The sequence below is a fragment of the Urocitellus parryii genome, chromosome 2 (assembly GCF_045843805.1).
Source record: "Urocitellus parryii isolate mUroPar1 chromosome 2, mUroPar1.hap1, whole genome shotgun sequence".
Lineage (NCBI taxonomy): Eukaryota > Metazoa > Chordata > Mammalia > Rodentia > Sciuridae > Urocitellus > Urocitellus parryii.
In genome coordinates, this window is record NC_135532.1 from 4,206,661 (window position 1) to 4,225,412 (window position 18,752).

The 18,752-nt window shown below is 40.0% G+C and overlaps 1 protein-coding gene across 2 annotated transcripts in view; it reads right to left on the bottom strand.

Moving 5' to 3' along the window:
* Window positions 1-14,697, bottom strand: part of Tnfsf13b (TNF superfamily member 13b) — a 33,021-nt gene extending 18,324 nt beyond the window's left edge. Inside the window, exons 1-3 of one of the 2 annotated variants that reach the window (XM_026400174.2) lie at window positions 14,306-14,697; window positions 14,127-14,214; window positions 7,509-7,565 (exon numbers count right to left, since the gene is read on the bottom strand). In XM_026400174.2, the coding sequence (XP_026255959.2) occupies window positions 7,509-7,565; window positions 14,127-14,214; window positions 14,306-14,626 (466 nt within the window). In that variant the 5' untranslated portion in view covers window positions 14,627-14,697. The remainder of the gene's footprint in view (window positions 1-7,508; window positions 7,566-14,126; window positions 14,215-14,305) is intronic. The other variant, XM_026400181.2, reaches the window with a different exon arrangement.
* Between the last annotated feature and the right edge of the window lie 4,055 nt (window positions 14,698-18,752).

An 18,752-nucleotide genomic window follows, 5' to 3' on the forward strand; every position in this document is an offset into this window, starting at 1 on the left:
CATCCTTCAACAGGCAAGTACACTTTCTTCTCAGCAGCACATGGATCCTTCTCTAAAAAAGACCATACATATACTATGCCACAAAGCCACTCTTTGCAAGGTATTATCTCTGCTGTTTTATGTTTGTTTTCTATCAGATCACAATGGAATGAAATTCGAAATCAATGATAAAAAAGCTACTCCAACACCTGGAGACTAAATAATATGCTACTTAATGAACAGTGGGTTGCAGAAGACATCAAGGAGGAGAGTAAAAAATTCTTAGAGGTGAATGAGAACAGATACAGCATATCAAAATCTCTGGGACACTATGAAGGCAGTCCTAAGAGGAAGGCTCACTGCATGGAGCTCATTCCTTAAAAGAAGAAAAAGGCAACAAACAAACTACTTCACATGACTTCACAAAGCCCTAGAAAAAGAACAAATCAATACCAAAAGCAGTAGAAGAAGGAAATAATTTAAATCGGAGCTGAATTCAATGAAATGAAAACAAAAGAATCAACTGGAAAAACTGACAAAACAAGTTGGTTCTTTGGAAAAAGAAAAATAAATAAAACTGACAAACCCCTTAGCTGTGCTAATTAAGAGAAGGAGAGAGAACTCAAATTACTAACATGGTGAAAAAGGAAATATCACAACAGACACTACAGAAATACAGAAGATAATTAGAAATTATTTTGAAGATTTGTACTCCAATAAAGTAAAAAATATCCAAGGCATTGACAAATTTCTAGAGTCACTAGATTTGCACAATTTGAATGAGGATGATATACACAATTTAAACAGATCCATTTTAAGCGATGAAGTAGAAGACGCCATCAGAAACCTACTAACCAAGAAAAGCCCAGGACTGGATGGATACACAGCTGAGTTCTACAAGACCTTTAAGGAAGAACTAATACCAATATTCTTCACATTTATTTCAGGAAATAGAAAAAGAAGGAATATTTCCAAACTCATTCTGTGAGGCAAATACCACCCTGATTCCAAAACCTGACAAAGACACATCAAAGAAAGAGAACTTCAGACAAATACCTCTATGAACATAGATGCAAAAATTCTCAATCTGGCAAATCAAATACAGAAACAGATCAAAAAGATTGTGCACCATGATCAAGTGGGGTTCATCCCAGGGATGCAAGGTTGGTTCAACATATGGAAATCAATAAATGTAATCAATCATATCAATAGACTCAAAGAGAAGAATCATATGATCATCTCAATATAGATGCAGAAAAAGCAATCAACAAAATATATCACCCATTCATGTTCAAAACACTAGAAAAACTAGGGATAACAGGAACATATCTCAACACCGTAAAAGCTATCTATGCTAAACCCCAGGCCACCATCATTCTAAATGGAGAAAAATTGAAAGAATTTCCTCTAAAACCTGGAACAACAGAGGGATGCCCTCTTTATCTACTTCTACTTAACATAGTTCTTGAAACACTGGCCAGAGCAATTAGACAGATGAAAGAAATTAAAGGGATACGGATATAAAAGGAAGAATTCAAATTAGCACTATTTTCCCATTATTTGATTTTATGCCTAGAAAACCCCAAAAATTCCCCCAGAAAACTTCTACAACTAATAAATGAATTCAGCAAAGTAGTTATAAATCAAAGGCAATTCTGTATATCAGTGACAAATCCTCTGAAAGGGAAACGAGGGGAAAAAACCACTTTCAATAGCCTCAAAAAAAAAAAAATGCTTGGGAATCAACAAAAGAGGTGAAAGACCTCTACAATGAAAACTACATAACACTAAAGAAAGAAATTAAAGAAGACCTTAGAAGATGGAAAGATCTACCTTGTTTTTGGATAAGCAGAATTAATATTGTCAAAATGACCATACTACCAACAGCACTATACAGATTTAATACAATACTAATTAAAATCCCAATGACATTCCACATAGAAATAGCTAAAGCAATCCTTAGCAATAAGAGTGAAGCAGGTGGCATCAATATACAAGAGCTTAAACAATACACAGAGCAATAGTAATAAAAAGAGCATGGTATTGGCACCAAAATAGACTTGTAGACCAAAGGTACAGAATAGAGGACTCAGAGAAGAATCCACATAACTACAGTTTTCTCATATTAGAAAAAGGTGCTAAAATGTACATTGAAGAAAAGATAGCCTCTGGTGTTGAAGAAAAATGGAAATCCATCTGCAACAAAATGAAATCAAACCCCTGTGTCTCACCATGCACAAAACTCAACTCAGGGTGGATCAAGGACCTAGGAATTAAACCAGAGGCACTGCACCTAATGGAGATTAGGGCCTACTTTTCTCCTATTATGTCAGATTAGGCCCTGAATTCCTTAATAATACTCCTATAGCACAAGAATTTAAATCCATATCATTTATTGATTCTTGATTTTTTTTTTTTTAACTAAAAAGCTACTTCTCAGCAAAAGAAACAGTGAGGTGAATAGAGAGCCTATATTTTGGGAGCAAACTTTTACCACACACATATTAGAGCACTAATCTCTAGGATATAGAAAGAACTCAAAATCTTAACACCAAAAAAAAAAAATCAGTAAATAGACCAAGGAACTGAACAGACACTTCTCAGAAGAGGATATACAATCCATTAACAAATATATGAAAAAATCTTGAACATCTCTAGCAATTAGAGAAATGCATATCAAAACTACTCAAGATTTCATCTCACTCCAGTCAGAATGGTAGCTACTATGAAGACAGACAACAATAAGTGTTGGCAAGGATGTGGGGAAAAGGTACACTCATACACTGCTGGTGGGACTGCAAATTGGTGCAGCCAATATGGAAAGCGGTAGGGAGAATTCTTGGAAAACTTAGAATGGAACCACCATTTGACCCAGCTATCCCTCTCCTCGGTCTATAACCAAAGGACTTAAAAACGGCACAATACAGGGACACAGCCCTATCAATGTTTATAGCAGCACAATTCACAATAGCTAAACTGTGGAACCAACCTAGATGCCCTTCAATAAATGAATGGATAAAGAAACTGTGGTATATATACACAATGGAATACTATTCAGCATTGAAAGAGAATAAAATCATGGCATGGAATTGGAGAATATAATGCTAAGTGAAATTAGCCAATCCCCCAAAATCAAATGTACAATGATTTCTCTGATAGAAGGATACTGACTTATAATGGGATTTGTGGGGGGATCATGGTAGGATTAGATGAACTCTAGATAGGACAAAGGGGAGGGAGATGAAGGGAGCGGGCACGGGAGTAGAAAAGATGGTGGAAATGAGATGGTAATGTCCATCTCGTTACCCTAAGTACATGTATGAAGACATGAATAGTGGGACTCTGTTTTGTGTACTAGCAGAGATCTGAAAAATCGTGTTCTATATGTACACTATGAATTGTAATGCATTCTGCTGTCATACCTAACAAATTAGAATAAAAAATAAAATGGAAGAATAACTGAAAAAATATTATGTTGCCACAATGGCAGTTTCTCCTAGTTTTTTTTAAAAAAAACCCTTTACTCTTTAAATTACTGAATATGTTCTGTAATGCTTGTCACATATTAATGACAGCATCAAGAAATAAGGTGACAAGTGCATTAAAACAAAAATAACACTATCATTGGCTATTAATAGCCAGCCTGTATTGGTTAGTTGATGTTATTGTCTTAAATGTTGTTTAATCATTTTAAATTTTGAACATTTTATAACTCCCAAGCGCTCTAAATAAGTAGCAAGTTCAGAATTACTTGCTCTTATGAGACTTTGTCCACCCAAATGTCCTCCACTTGGCTCTCCCTACACGTCCGATATTTTTCTACACTTCATAAAATCAAATGATTGTCAGTCTGCCTCATTAGACTATCAGGCTCTTCAGGGCAGGGACCAGTTCTAACATCTTCACTATTATGTCCCTAGAATTAAAGGGAACATAGTAAATTGCCTAATGATTAAAGGAATAAATGTGACTCAGAAGTTTAAAAAAAATAAAGCATTTCAACTCTATATTGAAAAGACATAATGGAACTCTCAAAGACTTTATAAAATAATCAGCTAGAAGACTGAATGAAAGAAAATACCCCCTGTCTGTAACAGAATCTGAAAGGATAAAACTGGCATGTAAAACTATTAACAAGATATATACAGCATCCACAAGAAGAAAATTCCAAACACAGTGAAGGAGATGGAAGAAGACTGAACAAATGTAAAAATATATCATGTTCTCTGGCAGGATCTGACTAGGACTTGTTATCATGACAGAATATTCCATAATTTATAAATATAATGAGATGCAACAAAAATATTAGACCTTTTCCTTTATAAACAGATAAGCTAATTCTACTGTTAATTAGAAATAAGAACAAGAAATTCTTTAAAATGAGGGGAAAAAATGACTGGCCAGATGGCAATATAAAGTCCAAATAACACAAATTACATTTTTTGGGTCTTGAATAGAGATAAATCAACATAATAGAAAAGTAAAATAAATAAATGTTGAAATAAAACAAATTGACTCAAACATAGAAATTTAATATAAACAACATTGTTAAGCAATGTTAGAACAATGAGCTATTTAATATGAATTTCTGGCACAATGCATAGCTGTCTGGGTAAAACACACTGGTTGCATACCTTACCTTTTATGCCAGGATAAAGATCAAATAGATGAAATATTACATTATAAAAAATGAAGTCATTAGAAGGAACTAGGGAGTCTTTGTGGGTGTCTCTGAAGAGTGGGATGCCTTTCAAATCGCAACTCTAACTCCAGACTCATTTAGAAAACCCTGATAAATTCCATAGACAAAATAATTCCACTGTTATAAAAAATTGGAGGACAAATGATATTGAGATAGAAAATGCTTGTAATTTATAATTTGAACAACTAGTGTTTATCAGATAAAGATCCTATAGAAATCCACTTATAAATGACCAGCAGCCCAACAGAAAAATGGGAAGAATAGAAACAAGAAACTCACAGAAAAGGAAACTGAAATAAAATGAAAAATCACAAGAATATAAAGACAGAAATACCAATTGGTCTAAAAGTATACAAAAAGGAACCCATGTGTGTCATAGTAAAGGAAATCAAATTAAGAGATACTGATTCTTTACCAGAAGTTCTTCAGTTCCCTATGGTAGCACAACACTCAGTAACCACTGGAAAATCAGAACCACTTGAAAATAACTGTGCAAACTCAAAGTATCTCATATATATATATATATATATATATATAGACTGACACAGGAGAATTGAGGCATGTACATAGTTATTCCTTGATGCATAATCATTGCAAAAGATTGCCACTATGTCTATTGGTAGGGAACTGGTTGAATACATTATCTTCATACAATGTCATACTGAGAAGCTTTTTTTTAAACAGTGAAGAAAATTGTCTACTTATAGACATAATAACTGCAATATGCATTGCTAAGTAAAGAAAATTGGTTATAATTTTGTTTTCAAACGCTGTGTGTTACAAGTACAGAACATTATGTTTAGTTTACAGAATGGGGAATCAGAACTATATTCTAATTTCTTTGTTTACCTACAGAGAGGGTTGAAGTCTACACAAGAAAAAAAATGTGGTAAGTGGAAGTGGATGGAAACAGATTGAAAGAGGAGCAAGAATTTTCAATCCACACTTCTGTGCTTTTTCATTTATTGAATTTATTTATGTGCTAGGTATTTAAAAATTAAATTAAAATTCTGGGAAAAACAAACAAAAGACCTTGGTCTACACTACATAGCCCCTCTTGCCTTTTGCTGATTTGTGCAGCCTCCTTTTCCCCTGAAAAGTATGGGGTGTTGTGGATGAGTGGTCCCCCAAAGTTTCATGAGCTGAAGACTTGGTCCCCTGTGTGACAGTGTTCTGGGGTGAAGCTCTGGGGAAGAGAGTGGACCATCAGGGCTCTGAACTTGTCAATGGACCGATCCATCTGATGATTCATGATTTAGGTGGAGACTGGAGGCTAGCTGAGGACGTGGGTCACTGAGGACGTGCAGGAAGGGTATGCCTTGTCCCTGATCCCTATCTCCACCCCTGCCTCCCAGCTGTCCTAAGCCCCTCCACCACACCCTTCTGCCAACAAAGCTGCTGACCAGGGATGGAAACCTCTGAAACCACAGGACAAAGAATCTTTCTGCTTTCAAGTTTTTTTTTTTTCTTTTTCTTTGGGGATGGGGAGGGGGGCTTATTGTCATAGCAATGCAAAGCTAAGATAAAGACATAGCAATTATAAGAGATTCAAAGTAATAGATGAGAACACCCTTCTCCTTGAAACCCCCTTGCCTGTGGCCTGGGTAACATGGTCATCTGCAGACTTGAGATGCTATGTGACGCAGTCACTTAACAATAGACTATCTCTTCCAGAAAGTCTTGTGGGCCTGTGCAGGGGGGACAGGTCACTGGGCACAGTGTTTCTTCACAAAATGAACGCTGCCTCTGGAAGGCCCTGCACACCCAGCCCCAGGCCCCCCGCAGAGGGGGGAAGCTCTGTGCTCTCCAGGGTGGCCCTGGCATGCTGGAGTGGTGGGAAGCCATCACTAAAGGGCAGGACCACACCTGAGCAGACACTGTGGCTTTCTGCAGGAGTGTGACTGTTTTGCTTTGCGTTTGGGGGTGTTTTGTGTTTGGGGTTTTTAGCCAAATGTGTAAATTTTTCTTTTTTTTTAAATTGTACTTTTGGTCCTTTTCTCGGGAAACAGGAAATAGTTCATATCAGTGCAGCCAGGTCACAGGAGTGTGCAGCGAACAGGATTCCACAGGTCAAACAGTTACTTTTCAGAGCAGGACTTCTTGGACTCAATGATTTGTTAATGTGCCTTGTGAATCCCAAAGGGAAGTAAATACGGGATGCTATGTTTCCAAACTTACTGTAAAACCCTGTGTCAGGGGCCACTTCTCTGGATTAGTATTCTGGGTCACACATTTTGGCAGATGATGCTAAAAGGTCATTCTCCATGACCTTGTTTTTGGCCACTATTACAAAAATACTTCTCTAGAATTAAAGCAAACAAAAACTTCAAATAAGTGAAAGTTTAAAACACTCTACACCTAAGAGAAAATGGTAAACTACTAAGCATGTATTTGACATTAGAGAGTTTTCACAAAAATATATTTTATAGAATGTTAATCCTATTTCCATTTTCATCTATTGGGATTTCCACTACCACACATAGTAAAATTATTATTTGTGAGCTTGGTCTTCCATCATTATAGAAACAGAAGTGATTTCCAAATAATAAAGTTACTTTTGATTTTAATATTTAGTTGTAGGATAGTCTAATGATTTACACCATCTAAGTATCAGTGCTTCTAAGGCATTCTGTTTACTAGATAATTACTAGTGCAAATATAATTCCCCATTCACTTTGAATGTAAGTGAATTATATTATGTGTGACTATAAGAATTTCAAAGTGGCTGTCTTGAGATGCTGTTGAAATACAGTCTCTAAGCTGGGAACTTTCAAGTGTGATTGTACTGGACTTAGTCACGGCAGACACTACTGGGCTATCCCTTTACCTTTACGAATCGTTGGTGTGTCGCTGTCTGCAATCAGTTGCAAGCAGTCTTGAGTAACTGAAAAGCAAAAATTCATCATTTTAATTACTTGAGTAGGAATGACAAGGGAGCTAAGATGACTAAAGATACAAAGCCACAGACTCGGTCTCCCGGGGAGGCTAAATCAAACACACCTCTTGCATTACTTGTGTGATCTTAGTCTTAAGTCACTTTATGAAATTGACCCATTCACTTTAATATCTGTGCTGGAAATTCATGACACTTTTGCAAAGCTTCATACTGTGGAGGCACAGCAAGCGTGTCATTGTGGAGTGGAATCAAAGTTGCTTTGAAATAACAGCTACATCGAAAACATACTTGGTTATTTTGTTTTTCAAGTTAGCCAAATAAATAAAACAGCTAAACTTATCAGATCACTTTGAAACATCATTTGTTGAATCATAAAACCAACATTAAATAATGACTCACTGCTACTGGAAATACACGAAGGCTTAGCCTACTCTACATCCTTGAATCCTCCCAAGAACCCTAAAAACTAGGTATCTTAAACTAAGGTTTAGAAAGTGTACATGTCTTGTTCAGGACCTCAGAGATAAAGTGACCAGACAAGAATTTAAGTCCTTTTTGTTTAACTTGGGAGCCAAAGTCAAGTATTTTTGGCAAAATCCTTTGGACAGAAGAGAGAAAGAGGGAACATTGTTTAAAAATAAAATGTAAGGACTTTGTGACACTGAATTGTCAGTGAGGCTTCTGGGGAATGTCAATTCACATCCCAAATCACAGGTGGACTATTTCAGATGACATCCAGAGCAGTAAATAACGACTCTCTTAAATGAAGAAAGAGAAAGGCCTTGGGTAAAGCCAAGGAAGAACAGGTTCTGTGGGATGTATTCTGAGATAAAAGAAAAGCAGTAAGTATGCATGAAAAACATGGACCCTAACCCTAAGCTTGCAGGTTTTAATTGAAGAAAATACTCTTCAGCAAAACCTTCATATTTTAGAAACACATGCTTCTCCGTGTGCTTTCTACCAAGTGGATGTGATGGGGATGCTTGCCTTGGTATCAAGCTGAAAATTTCTGACATTTAAAACTCTGCATAATGGGGTAATACTTGTGTACTACTCTGAGGCTGTTAAAGGAAACTCTTAAGGTTGATATCATTAAAAACTCTGTTTAGGAATTTCCCTCCTTATTTAAAGGTGGAAATGGAACATCCAAAATTACAACTTCCTTATACAGACGTGGAACTTCTGACTTATTTATATGCTAATCTAATCATTTTGCAGGGGAGAATTTTGATCTCCTCTGTGGATTCTTTTACTGATCTTGAGGAACAAAGGTAGCCACACCTGAGCCATAGGGACAGTATGGTTCCTGTGGCTGACACTCCCCTATGACAGTCCTTAGAGGCATCACAATGGGCAGCGGAGTGAGGAAGGCTTTAATTCTCCACCTATAGTAGCTGGCTGAGATTAAAGATTGACCTGCTCTGGGTTTCTGTGTTCTCCTCTAAAATGAAGACAGCAGTGTTCAGCAAGTCAGCTCTGAGGGGTAAGAGGCGAAAACACCTGGGAGCCTGGCACACGGTCAGCAGGTGGAAGTGCTGTACAACCTGGGTTCCTCCCTCCCTCCTTCCCCACATGCTCTGGAGGGCCTGCACCAGACATTTGCTCAAACAGTGGGAATCTGTCTGGAGGAAATGCTGTCTCTAACTCTTCAGAACTGCAATGTCCCGCAAAACTCGTGACAAAAATGCAGCTGCCCCAAAGCAGTTTTTTAAGTAGGAGCTGAATTACAACAGCAATATTTAAATATTAAAGCTAATATTGTCCCTCTGTGTAAAATTATTAAGAACCATTTATCTTTCAACACTATGAATTCATTTTATTTTGCAGACATGAATAGGTATTTAAAAAGAAGTTGAAAGTACAAAGAAGCATCGAACTTTATAACACTGTCTTAACATTTTCACTTTTTCAATGTATTTGCCATTTTCTAGTGTTACAATTTACTCAACAATTATATGTATGGTTTATTTTTCTCTATCTCCACCTCACTGCAATATAAGAATCTGTGAGAGACTCAGTGTCACATTTGGCTGCACTGATGGGCTTGTTTCCTGGATCTTCCCTTTCCCCAGACTTTAGGCTTAATAGGAACAGGGTTCAAAGGTTTGGTTATCAGGTTGCTCTTTTAAACACTACTTTGGAAATTGAAAAGAAGCCAACTCTTGCAACACTGAAGAGAAAAAAAAAAGTCTCACTATTGAAGAGGGGAAAAGAAAAATTACACTTAAGAAAGACTGCGGTCAAACATTGCCTGAGACCAGCCAGCGGTTCTAGGAAGAGCGCGTCCTTGCTGGGTAAGAGGCTCCAACTGGCCTGATTTTGCCAAGTTAGCAATGGACTTCTGCATTTCATACTTTAAACCCTTAGACCTGCCTCACAAGTCACAGTTTAGCCAGAAATACCAGTAAACAAGAAACACCGAGGACCTGCCAGGTAGCTCACCTTCCCTTGTGAATGAGTGGGACTAGGAGTTCAAGAAAGGAAACTCAAAAATAACACTGATATCTTCACTTCTCACAATTAAAAAAGCTGATCTGAGAGAAATGCTTATGTTACAATACTAGGTGTTAATTATGTGCACTATACTTGAAATTCTCACCTTAAAAAATGTTAACCGTAAAGTAGTATCCTTGATTCACCCTGAAACATTAAAAAAAGAAATCCATCCATGATGAATCCCAAAATCCAAAAAAGAAGGCCTTGAGTTTGGTTAGTAGTGGAGTCCCATGTTGGTGCCTGCCTTGTGCCATGGGGCCACGCTCATGGAAGGTGGTAATGCTAGGGGAAGATGGATGCAGGTACGCCCACTCTGTCATGTTCATGCAACTTTTCTGTAACTTGAAAATAACTGATCTAAGGTAAACATGGGGAAAAATAAATTTGGCTATCTTCCAAATTATTGTAAAATTTTGAAAAATGGGCAATCTTTTCATTTCTATTTCTTTGTATTCTTGTTATCTCAATTGTAACAGTAAAACATTGATGAAAACTATAAAAATGATAAAGACAAAATTATTGTTTATTTTATCTAAAATGCACATATTTTCAATAGTTCTTAAATTTTCTATTGAATAATGAGGGAGGAAATGCAAACATTACTTGCAACGTTACTGAGCAACAACTGTTATTGTTCAGTAGCAACTTATTTGAAAGAATTCACTTTCTTGAAGAAGTCTGAAGATGCTTATCCTTAGGATCCTAAAATGAAAACTGCCCTTAGGTGAGTTTTTAAAACCCAGATTATCAAAACTCCATTTGTACAGAAATTGTATTATATAACATTTCTGAAGCCAATTGCTTTAATTTTTTTTAATTGGGAATATCTCCAAACACATTTATGGGCTTAACAGTGATTGGCTAAGATGAGCTACTTGGACATTTTTTTTTAATCCTGGATTTCCCCGCATTTCTGTTTGTTATACTATAATCAGAATGATCTTTTGAAGCATATTAAGCTTAATAAAACTTTAATATGGAACACACAATAATTAAGAAACAAAATTCAAGCCAAAAAGCTAAGCTTTCCAATTAAGTAAAAGCAGCAATGTCCTTGGGAGGACCGGGAGGATGGGCTGTGGGCTAACCATCACATCCACACCTACTGTTTCATAAACTTCAATAGAAACGTCAGTGGTTCTGAAAAAACCTGGGGACAGTTGATAAACCAGGATAAGTGAGCCCTCTGAAAGCCAAAGGACAGCCCACACTTAGTCTTAAAAAAACCAGAACAACTGGAGTGTAGACAAAATCAAAAAGAAGCACAGATTTAAGCTGCATGCATTTTCTCAATCCCAAACCAAGACCTTTCTGAACAAACAACAAAAAGCCCTTGTATTGCAGCCATTTCTCTTGGGAATAGAGACATTAATTCTGAACTGGTACTTCCTCTGAAAAAGCTTACTATGTAGAACAATGCAGGTGAAGTGCCCTGACAAGTGACAGCAGCTTTCACCTGTCCCTGAGAGTCTTGCCCTCAAACCCTCCACCTTGGCTCTACGAATGTTAGAAAAAGTCTAAGGTAAATCATGGTAATAGTGATGGTGACTGCATTTGGGCTGCAGAAATGGGGGTCATTTTTTTGGTTCACTTTGTTAGAGTCTTCTCTTATTCTCCAAACTTGCTACAAATTGCAAGTTATTCGAGGGTGGGGGAGCCCCAAACAAAAAACCAATACCACAACACTTTTCAACCTACAATTTGGGGATGCCCAAAAACCAGAAATAATTAAAAATATGCAAATGGAAGGAAATTTTAAAATCTAATATGATAAATCTTGGCAAAGTGACTCAGGAAGCTATGTTTAAATCCATTATTCTTAAATATGTAGAAATGAGTATGTCCTCTTTAGAAGGATAAATTTAGAAGCAGTGGAATGGTAGCAGAGAAGATTAAAAATGACTGAAGAATCCTGACCTTACTAGATATTGAAGCCCACTATAATACAAAATTACTCAACATGGCTTATTTATAGCAGACAAATAGAATAAATCAATGATTAAAAAAAGACTCAGTTTCAATTGTATGAGGAACTGAACACATTCCAGTAACTTTCCCAACACAAAGGAGTTAAATATAAACATCTACTACATTGGGATAAGGTAGCGGTCTGGAAGAGAAAAGAGGAGAGAGGAGGAAGTAAATGCCAGCGTGAGATGATTCACCAAAATAAATGCTAGAAGGATTAATGTGTTAAAACCAAAAAACAAAACAAAACACTAAACTATGAACGAGTCCAAAGTATTAGTAAATAGAGCAAAACAAGAGATTATGAACACATACACATTTAGCTTACTTAGATTTTCTCTAAAATCAAAAGGAACAGATGACCTCATTAACAGATGCAAAATCTTATATACATATGTTAAAAGAGCAGCAAAATTATGTGAAGATATTTACATCACAGTTTTGATCAATAATGCCTCAGAGTTTATACAAAATCATAAAAATATTAGGGTGGTGGGAAATTAGAATTAAAAATTAGCAAAACATCTAGTTAGAAGTAATGAAAATATACAGAATGATATTCATTATTATTATAAATAAGCAACACATTAAAGTAAATTTGAGATTCTATGTTACAACTACTAAATTAGCCAAAACAAATATTTAAAGACAAAATGCTAGCAATAACGTGGAAAAATGGTACAGCACATTTTTGTATGCATACACTTATAACTCATTTTGGAAATGCTGTGACAATAAGTAGCATGTCCAGTCTGTTAAGCTCAGAAATTCACGTTGCAAAATTTATATTGAATATATAATTCCTCAGAAATGAAAGATATGCACAAAATTTTACATGTTCTATTATAGCCAAAAAAGAAAATGGTCACATTAAAATTATACAACTTAATACAGATGTGAGAATGACTAGAAATAGATTTTTTTTCACTTTGACAAGCATTTAAGCTATCATAGCATTACATGCTCTTATTTTATGTAGAAAGTATAGATGATAAATACAAAATACAAAAACGTTAAAACAATGAGTTTCCTAGTTTAAAAAAATGTTTAAAGCCAATTGTTAAATAGCCCAAAGACATGCTAATCAGATACAAAAAGGATTATCTGAGATGAGGAGGAATTTTCAGTAAACACGGCACGTGGTTAAAAACCGCTTCGAGTCAGCACTTGGCGTGTGCGCAGGACACCTGTTCCCCTCTCCGGGGTCACAGGCTTCTCTCCTGAAGTAAAGTGCACACACAGGGGGACAGTGCTCTGTGGCCCCCAGACAGCTGCTCTGAAGGTGACGTGAAATTGGGTGAAAAGCCTACCCAGGGCCACACCTGCCTGGCACCTTCCAGGTGTTCAAATATGTCCCCTCGACACAGCAGGGAAGCAGTGCCCAGATCCGTGAAACCGTCATGCGGATCAATGCCAACACTTCCTACCATCTTGGAAACGAAGAAACTGGAATAGATGACCTTGACGGTCTACTTCAACTCTGTAAAAAGCTCAAGGGAACCAGAGGACCTGAGCGTGGCAGAAGTGACGAAAGAGACGTGATCACATACGCATGGCTCTGCTGGGGAAGTCTGGGTGAAGGAGAATCTTTAAATCCGCGTGTTTGTGCGTGTGTGCGGGTACAAAATCGTCCTTAAAGGAAACAGGAAAAAGCACTCACATCCCGGGGTGCCCAGTGAGCCCCTTCCTGGGGCTCCTGCATGCAACACCAGGGACTCTGGGAGATGCAGGTAGCGGGTCTACCTCTGCGGTGACGAGGTGCTCTGTCGCTGTGCTTCCGCAGGGATGGAGAGCACTACGCGCTGGAGGACAAACCTGCCTCCCCTTGGCCTCATGCGTGCTCGCCACACAGTGCAGAGAAGTAGCGCCCAGGGAGGGATGCTTCTACCCGCACAGCCCCCTGCGAGGACCCACAGGCTGTGCCGCCTAGGCAGCCCCGGGTGCTGGCGCTCTGCCCCCAGCCCTCTGGCTGAGATGGCAAAGTTCCTAGTCTGTACTTTGGAGGTTTGGAGAGGCTATGCGCACCTGTAGCTCCCGGGGTGCTTTCTCCGCACCTGTGTGCACGCAGCCCCGCCCACCACCTACCTGTTTCCTGGGACCCCTCAAGCGCACGCCTGTTCCTGCTGCCGGGGCTAGGGTGGCTTTCCCCCAGAGCGGCTGCGGCAAAGATGCCCTGTGAACAGAGAAGGGAGGTTATTGGCCCAGCGGCTGTGCGGGGCTGGGGGCGGCGGGGCTGGGGGCTGCCGTGCGGGCGCCGGACTCACTTTCAGTCCCGCTGGGGCCGCGGGAGCCGCGGCTCCTGCCTGGGTCGGGGTGGGCATTGGTGCGCGGTGGCCCTGCAGTTCTGCGCGGAGGCTTTCCAGGTCCCCTTGCAGGGTGGCCACGCGGTAGAAAGAGATAAGCGTGAGGCCACTGGAAAGTAGGGCCAGCAGCAAGGTCACGGCCAGCAGCTTTGCATCTCTGGAGAATCGGACCGAGGGGCTTTCCTTCTGTGGGAGGATGGGAACACACTCTAGTTTCATTTCTCCCCCTTTCTTGAGGCAAGAAGAAAGGCGGGCCTGCTCCCACTCCGTGGAGTCATCCATTCCCCGACTTGCACTTTGAAGGCTGGGGCCTTTACAATGAGTGACCACAGAGGACGGATCATTTCCTGTTATCTGTGCGCCTCGAGGTCCCGCATTGACTGCGAGGCAGCCCCGGGCTCTCCCCCTCCGGAGCGCTCTCCTGCTTTTCTTCTTTCTCCCCTTGTGCATCTTTGCCCCTCCTGGGCCTTGGCTTTACTGGCGTTTGCCCTTCTGTGGATTGCTCAATCTGTCTTCCTCATTTCACTTTCAGTTTTTGTAAGAATTTTAATGCCAACTCAAAGGACTCACGCTCAAGGAGATGCGAGGCCCCTTATGCCCACTGAGGAGACGGTTTAAGCTGGTGCTCTGGAAGAGAAGGCTTAAGACAAATCTAAGGAGATTCACCCCCAAGCTTTAGGGGAGAATGGGGTCTACTTGGAAGCACATGGCTTCTAGGGAAAGGGAAAGGGAACATTGAAAGCTCCGGCTGGTGTCATGACAACAATTGGAAGGTCGGATAAGCCAAGTGCTTTAGCACTGAGTTGTGTTTAGCTAGAGGGTGATTTATGAACAGTCCCCAAGGAGGAGACAAATGGCAAATCCTTAAAGGAGGCTTGGAAGCCCACTGGGGATTGTTCTTGTTATCTTAACAATGCAATAAAAAGAATGTGACGCAGCTTCTAAATAATTGAGTAGATAACGGGACTTCTTTAAACATGCGGGGTACATTTTCAGGGAAAGATGCATCATCTGTTTCCTTGCCAGGCGGGCTGCTAGTGAGCCAACTGCACCTCCCCCTTGCCACTGGGACTTCTGAAGCCTCAGTCCCTGCTCACTGTGAGGCTCCCTGGAGGAGTCTTAGCTTTATCTCCAGCTCCAAACTCCTCATTCCCACTTGACCCTGCCTGTCCAAAAGCTACCGACATACAAGGCCCTGAATCAACCCAATCACTTCATCTGGAAGTGAGGGTGGTGCACTGCAGGGAATGTTCACTCATCTGGATCCTGCCCTGTCTTGATGGCTGATTCCTGCACTAGCACGAGTTCCTGACTGCTTTGCCCCAGCGTCCAAATGTTGATTCATCTTGCAACAAAGTTAGGGAGGACTTAGCAAGCCTGGGTGCGCACTACTCCATGTGCTGGGGGTACTGAGCAGTAGCTTTGTCTCACAGCCCCCTCTCCTTACAGCCTTAATAAGGTTACAGAAGTGATACAGCATAAAGGTAAGTACCTCAAACTTCCAGGATTCTAATCTTGCTTCCACCCTTTGCCCTCCTTAAGCAATTCGTGGAAAGTCTGTGCAATTTAATTTCCTCCTCTGTGAAATGGGGTGATAACAGGAACTGTGCCTGAGGTGCAGAACAAGGCTTACAGGAAGGTGCTAACAAAGTACATTTTAAAAACTACTGTTTTTTCCATTCGCTATCCTTTGTTTATATTCAAGGGATGAATGAAATATTCTCACTATGATTGTGGTGCAAGAAGTACTTTTGTTCAATTGCCCCTGTAACATCTGTAGGAATGTATCCAGCAAGCACCTGCTGGGAGTAGGTACATCTTCACTTTCACCAGGTGACACCAAGTACCCTCTGATAAGTTCCCATTTCCTATTGTCTTTCCAATGAGTTGAGGCCATCAAGCTATCCCTTTTTTCCTCTGCTTTTTTAAAAACGACTTGTCTATAAAACCCACAGTGACAAGTCTATAAATCCCACTCAACAGGCAGACACAAAGTGGCCTGAATCAAGCCAGAGTCACTTAGTCTGGTGTGGTGGACTTGGTGTGCTGCAGGGCATACCTCAGCCCTTCCAGTCCTATCTGATCTTGAAGGCTCATCCTAGACCAGCACCAACTTCCCTCCCCCCAAGCAAGCTGCTCTCTGCCTCTGCTTTCTCAGGTGGGAGCCTTGTTCTATAGGTTCGCATGCAGGGTCTGTGGTGTCAAACATCACACTACACAGTTCTTCTGTCAGGGTCCTTGCTGCAGGTGGATCAGGGTGAGGCATCCTGGACAAACTTGCAATGACAAATGGGGTTAGTTGGGGAGGTCCAAAGCCCTCCAGGCTGGCAGTGAACAGACAGAACTCATTTGGTGTGTGGTAATATTCCCTAAATACATACAGAAATCCGTGTTCCAGGCAAAGCAGGAACCAATGATCCTTACTTTCATGAGGACACCCTGGAGACCTCATTCCCCTGTGATTTAATGTTACTTCTGATGAGCCCCCTCTCCATGTGCTTGGGTCAAAGCTGTTAAGCAGAATGACCCAGCTGCTTTAGAGAATGGCCTCTGCCTCCGCTGCTCTACAGGGCAGTGACCTTCATGCTGACCTCCGCAAGACAGAGTCCCTGGTCAGCCTATGTTCAGACCATTCTGAAACAAGCATCTGCTGGTTGTTTGATGCCGAGGGTGACACTGTGCACAGAGGGGCTACTACTCCTTCCAGGGAAGGTGGCCAGCAGCCCCTGTGACCCAGATGGGCAAGCAGGTGTTGCTGTCGGCATGCCCTTCTTAGGGATCACACAACTAGATTTTCTCCAAAGACAGAGCCACAGATGCCATTTAGATTTCTATGACTTCTTATGAACAAAAGGAAGTTATTTCCCCATAAATCAAAAACCTGTTTCCTGTAGAGGAAATGGTTTGATAATTTAACCGAAATTCTGTTAAACAAAGAGCACACTTGTATTCGTTGAACAACACAGCACAGTCTATCCAGGGAGGAAAGCCACCGTACCCGAGCCACGAACTTGGTCGAGTGTCCACTGACAGCATCCAGACACTTTCCCTGTGTAATGTGGGTGATATATTCCATGTAACAAATACCATGATTGAGATACCATGGCCTGGGATTGTCCAAATTGTCCCCTGCACTCAGGATGGGCAGGTAGGGCTGAAAAAAATGAGTTATCAGTTTAACCAAGGGGCAGAACCACAGGACAAAATACACATTCAGTCTTTGCCAACTTGCTATTTTTACATTGGCTGCTTCAAAAATATTCAAAAAGCTGAATTATAAGTTTCTGGTTAAGAAAACTATTTAGAATTATAAAGTTCAGCAGATGTCGTCTTTTCCGCTTTCTTTGAGGAAAAGGCATCTCATGAGGACCAGCATGGTGGTCACAGCAAGCGTGGCGACCACAGCTCTTCCAGATGTGAGGATGGCCTGAATATACAGCTCAGCTGCTGGCTGAAAGGGCTCAGGCACAGAAAATGATCCCATACAGATAATTATATAATTCGGAACAAAAAATCATTTTGTTTTTGGTAGAAAAACTTGCAGTCAGTGACTCTTATAGTTTTAGCTAAAGTTGACTTTAACCATGAAGTGGTGTGTGGGTTATTTATGGAGGTGACTCCAGACATTTCTTTTACAAAAGGGTGATGTGGCTGGGATGCTCATACCCATTTCCTGAGAGTTTTTCTATAAAAAGGAGCATGCATACACTAACTGGGGCTGAATTTTTGTCACTTCTGGGAAAATAATCTACTTTTCTAAGAACTTGAACCCAAGAGTTGGATCTTTCAGGTCTCTGGGTTAAGCCCACCTTCTCTTTGTTGTGCAATTGCTTTTGGATTTAATACCCATGAATCAGTGTGTTATAAAGAAATTTGTTTATTTCGACACTATTTTCAACTAGAGTATAATTTAATCTGTCATTCTTGACCATAAAGATAAGAGTGTTTTTGCTAATAATGTCAGTTGATGTGAGAACATTCAGGAATGAATTTTTCTTTTTTCCACACACAGACACACTGCATATTGACACACATAGGCAAGTACACATAAGATCATTTCAAAAATTTTGGGAGAAATGATAAATTAGTTCTACCCATGCAGGAAAGATCATTTATGAAACTTATGTGATGTCCTCTGCTTTTAAAAATTAATAAAATAGATACTTTATTTGAAATTCTGCTTATTAAATGTTAGACATGAAAAGAGGGATGAGGAGTCACGGACTGAGGGCAGAAATGGCCACATTTCCAGTGTTTTATCATCTTATCAGATGTGTCCTGAGCCCAAATCCAGAGACTGACTTTGTTCAGATGTACATCTTTGCAAGATGCCGACACGATCCTACAAAGGGGAATCCTCATCCACTCCATCCACATCACCACTGATTGCCAAGCCCAAAGGATGAGC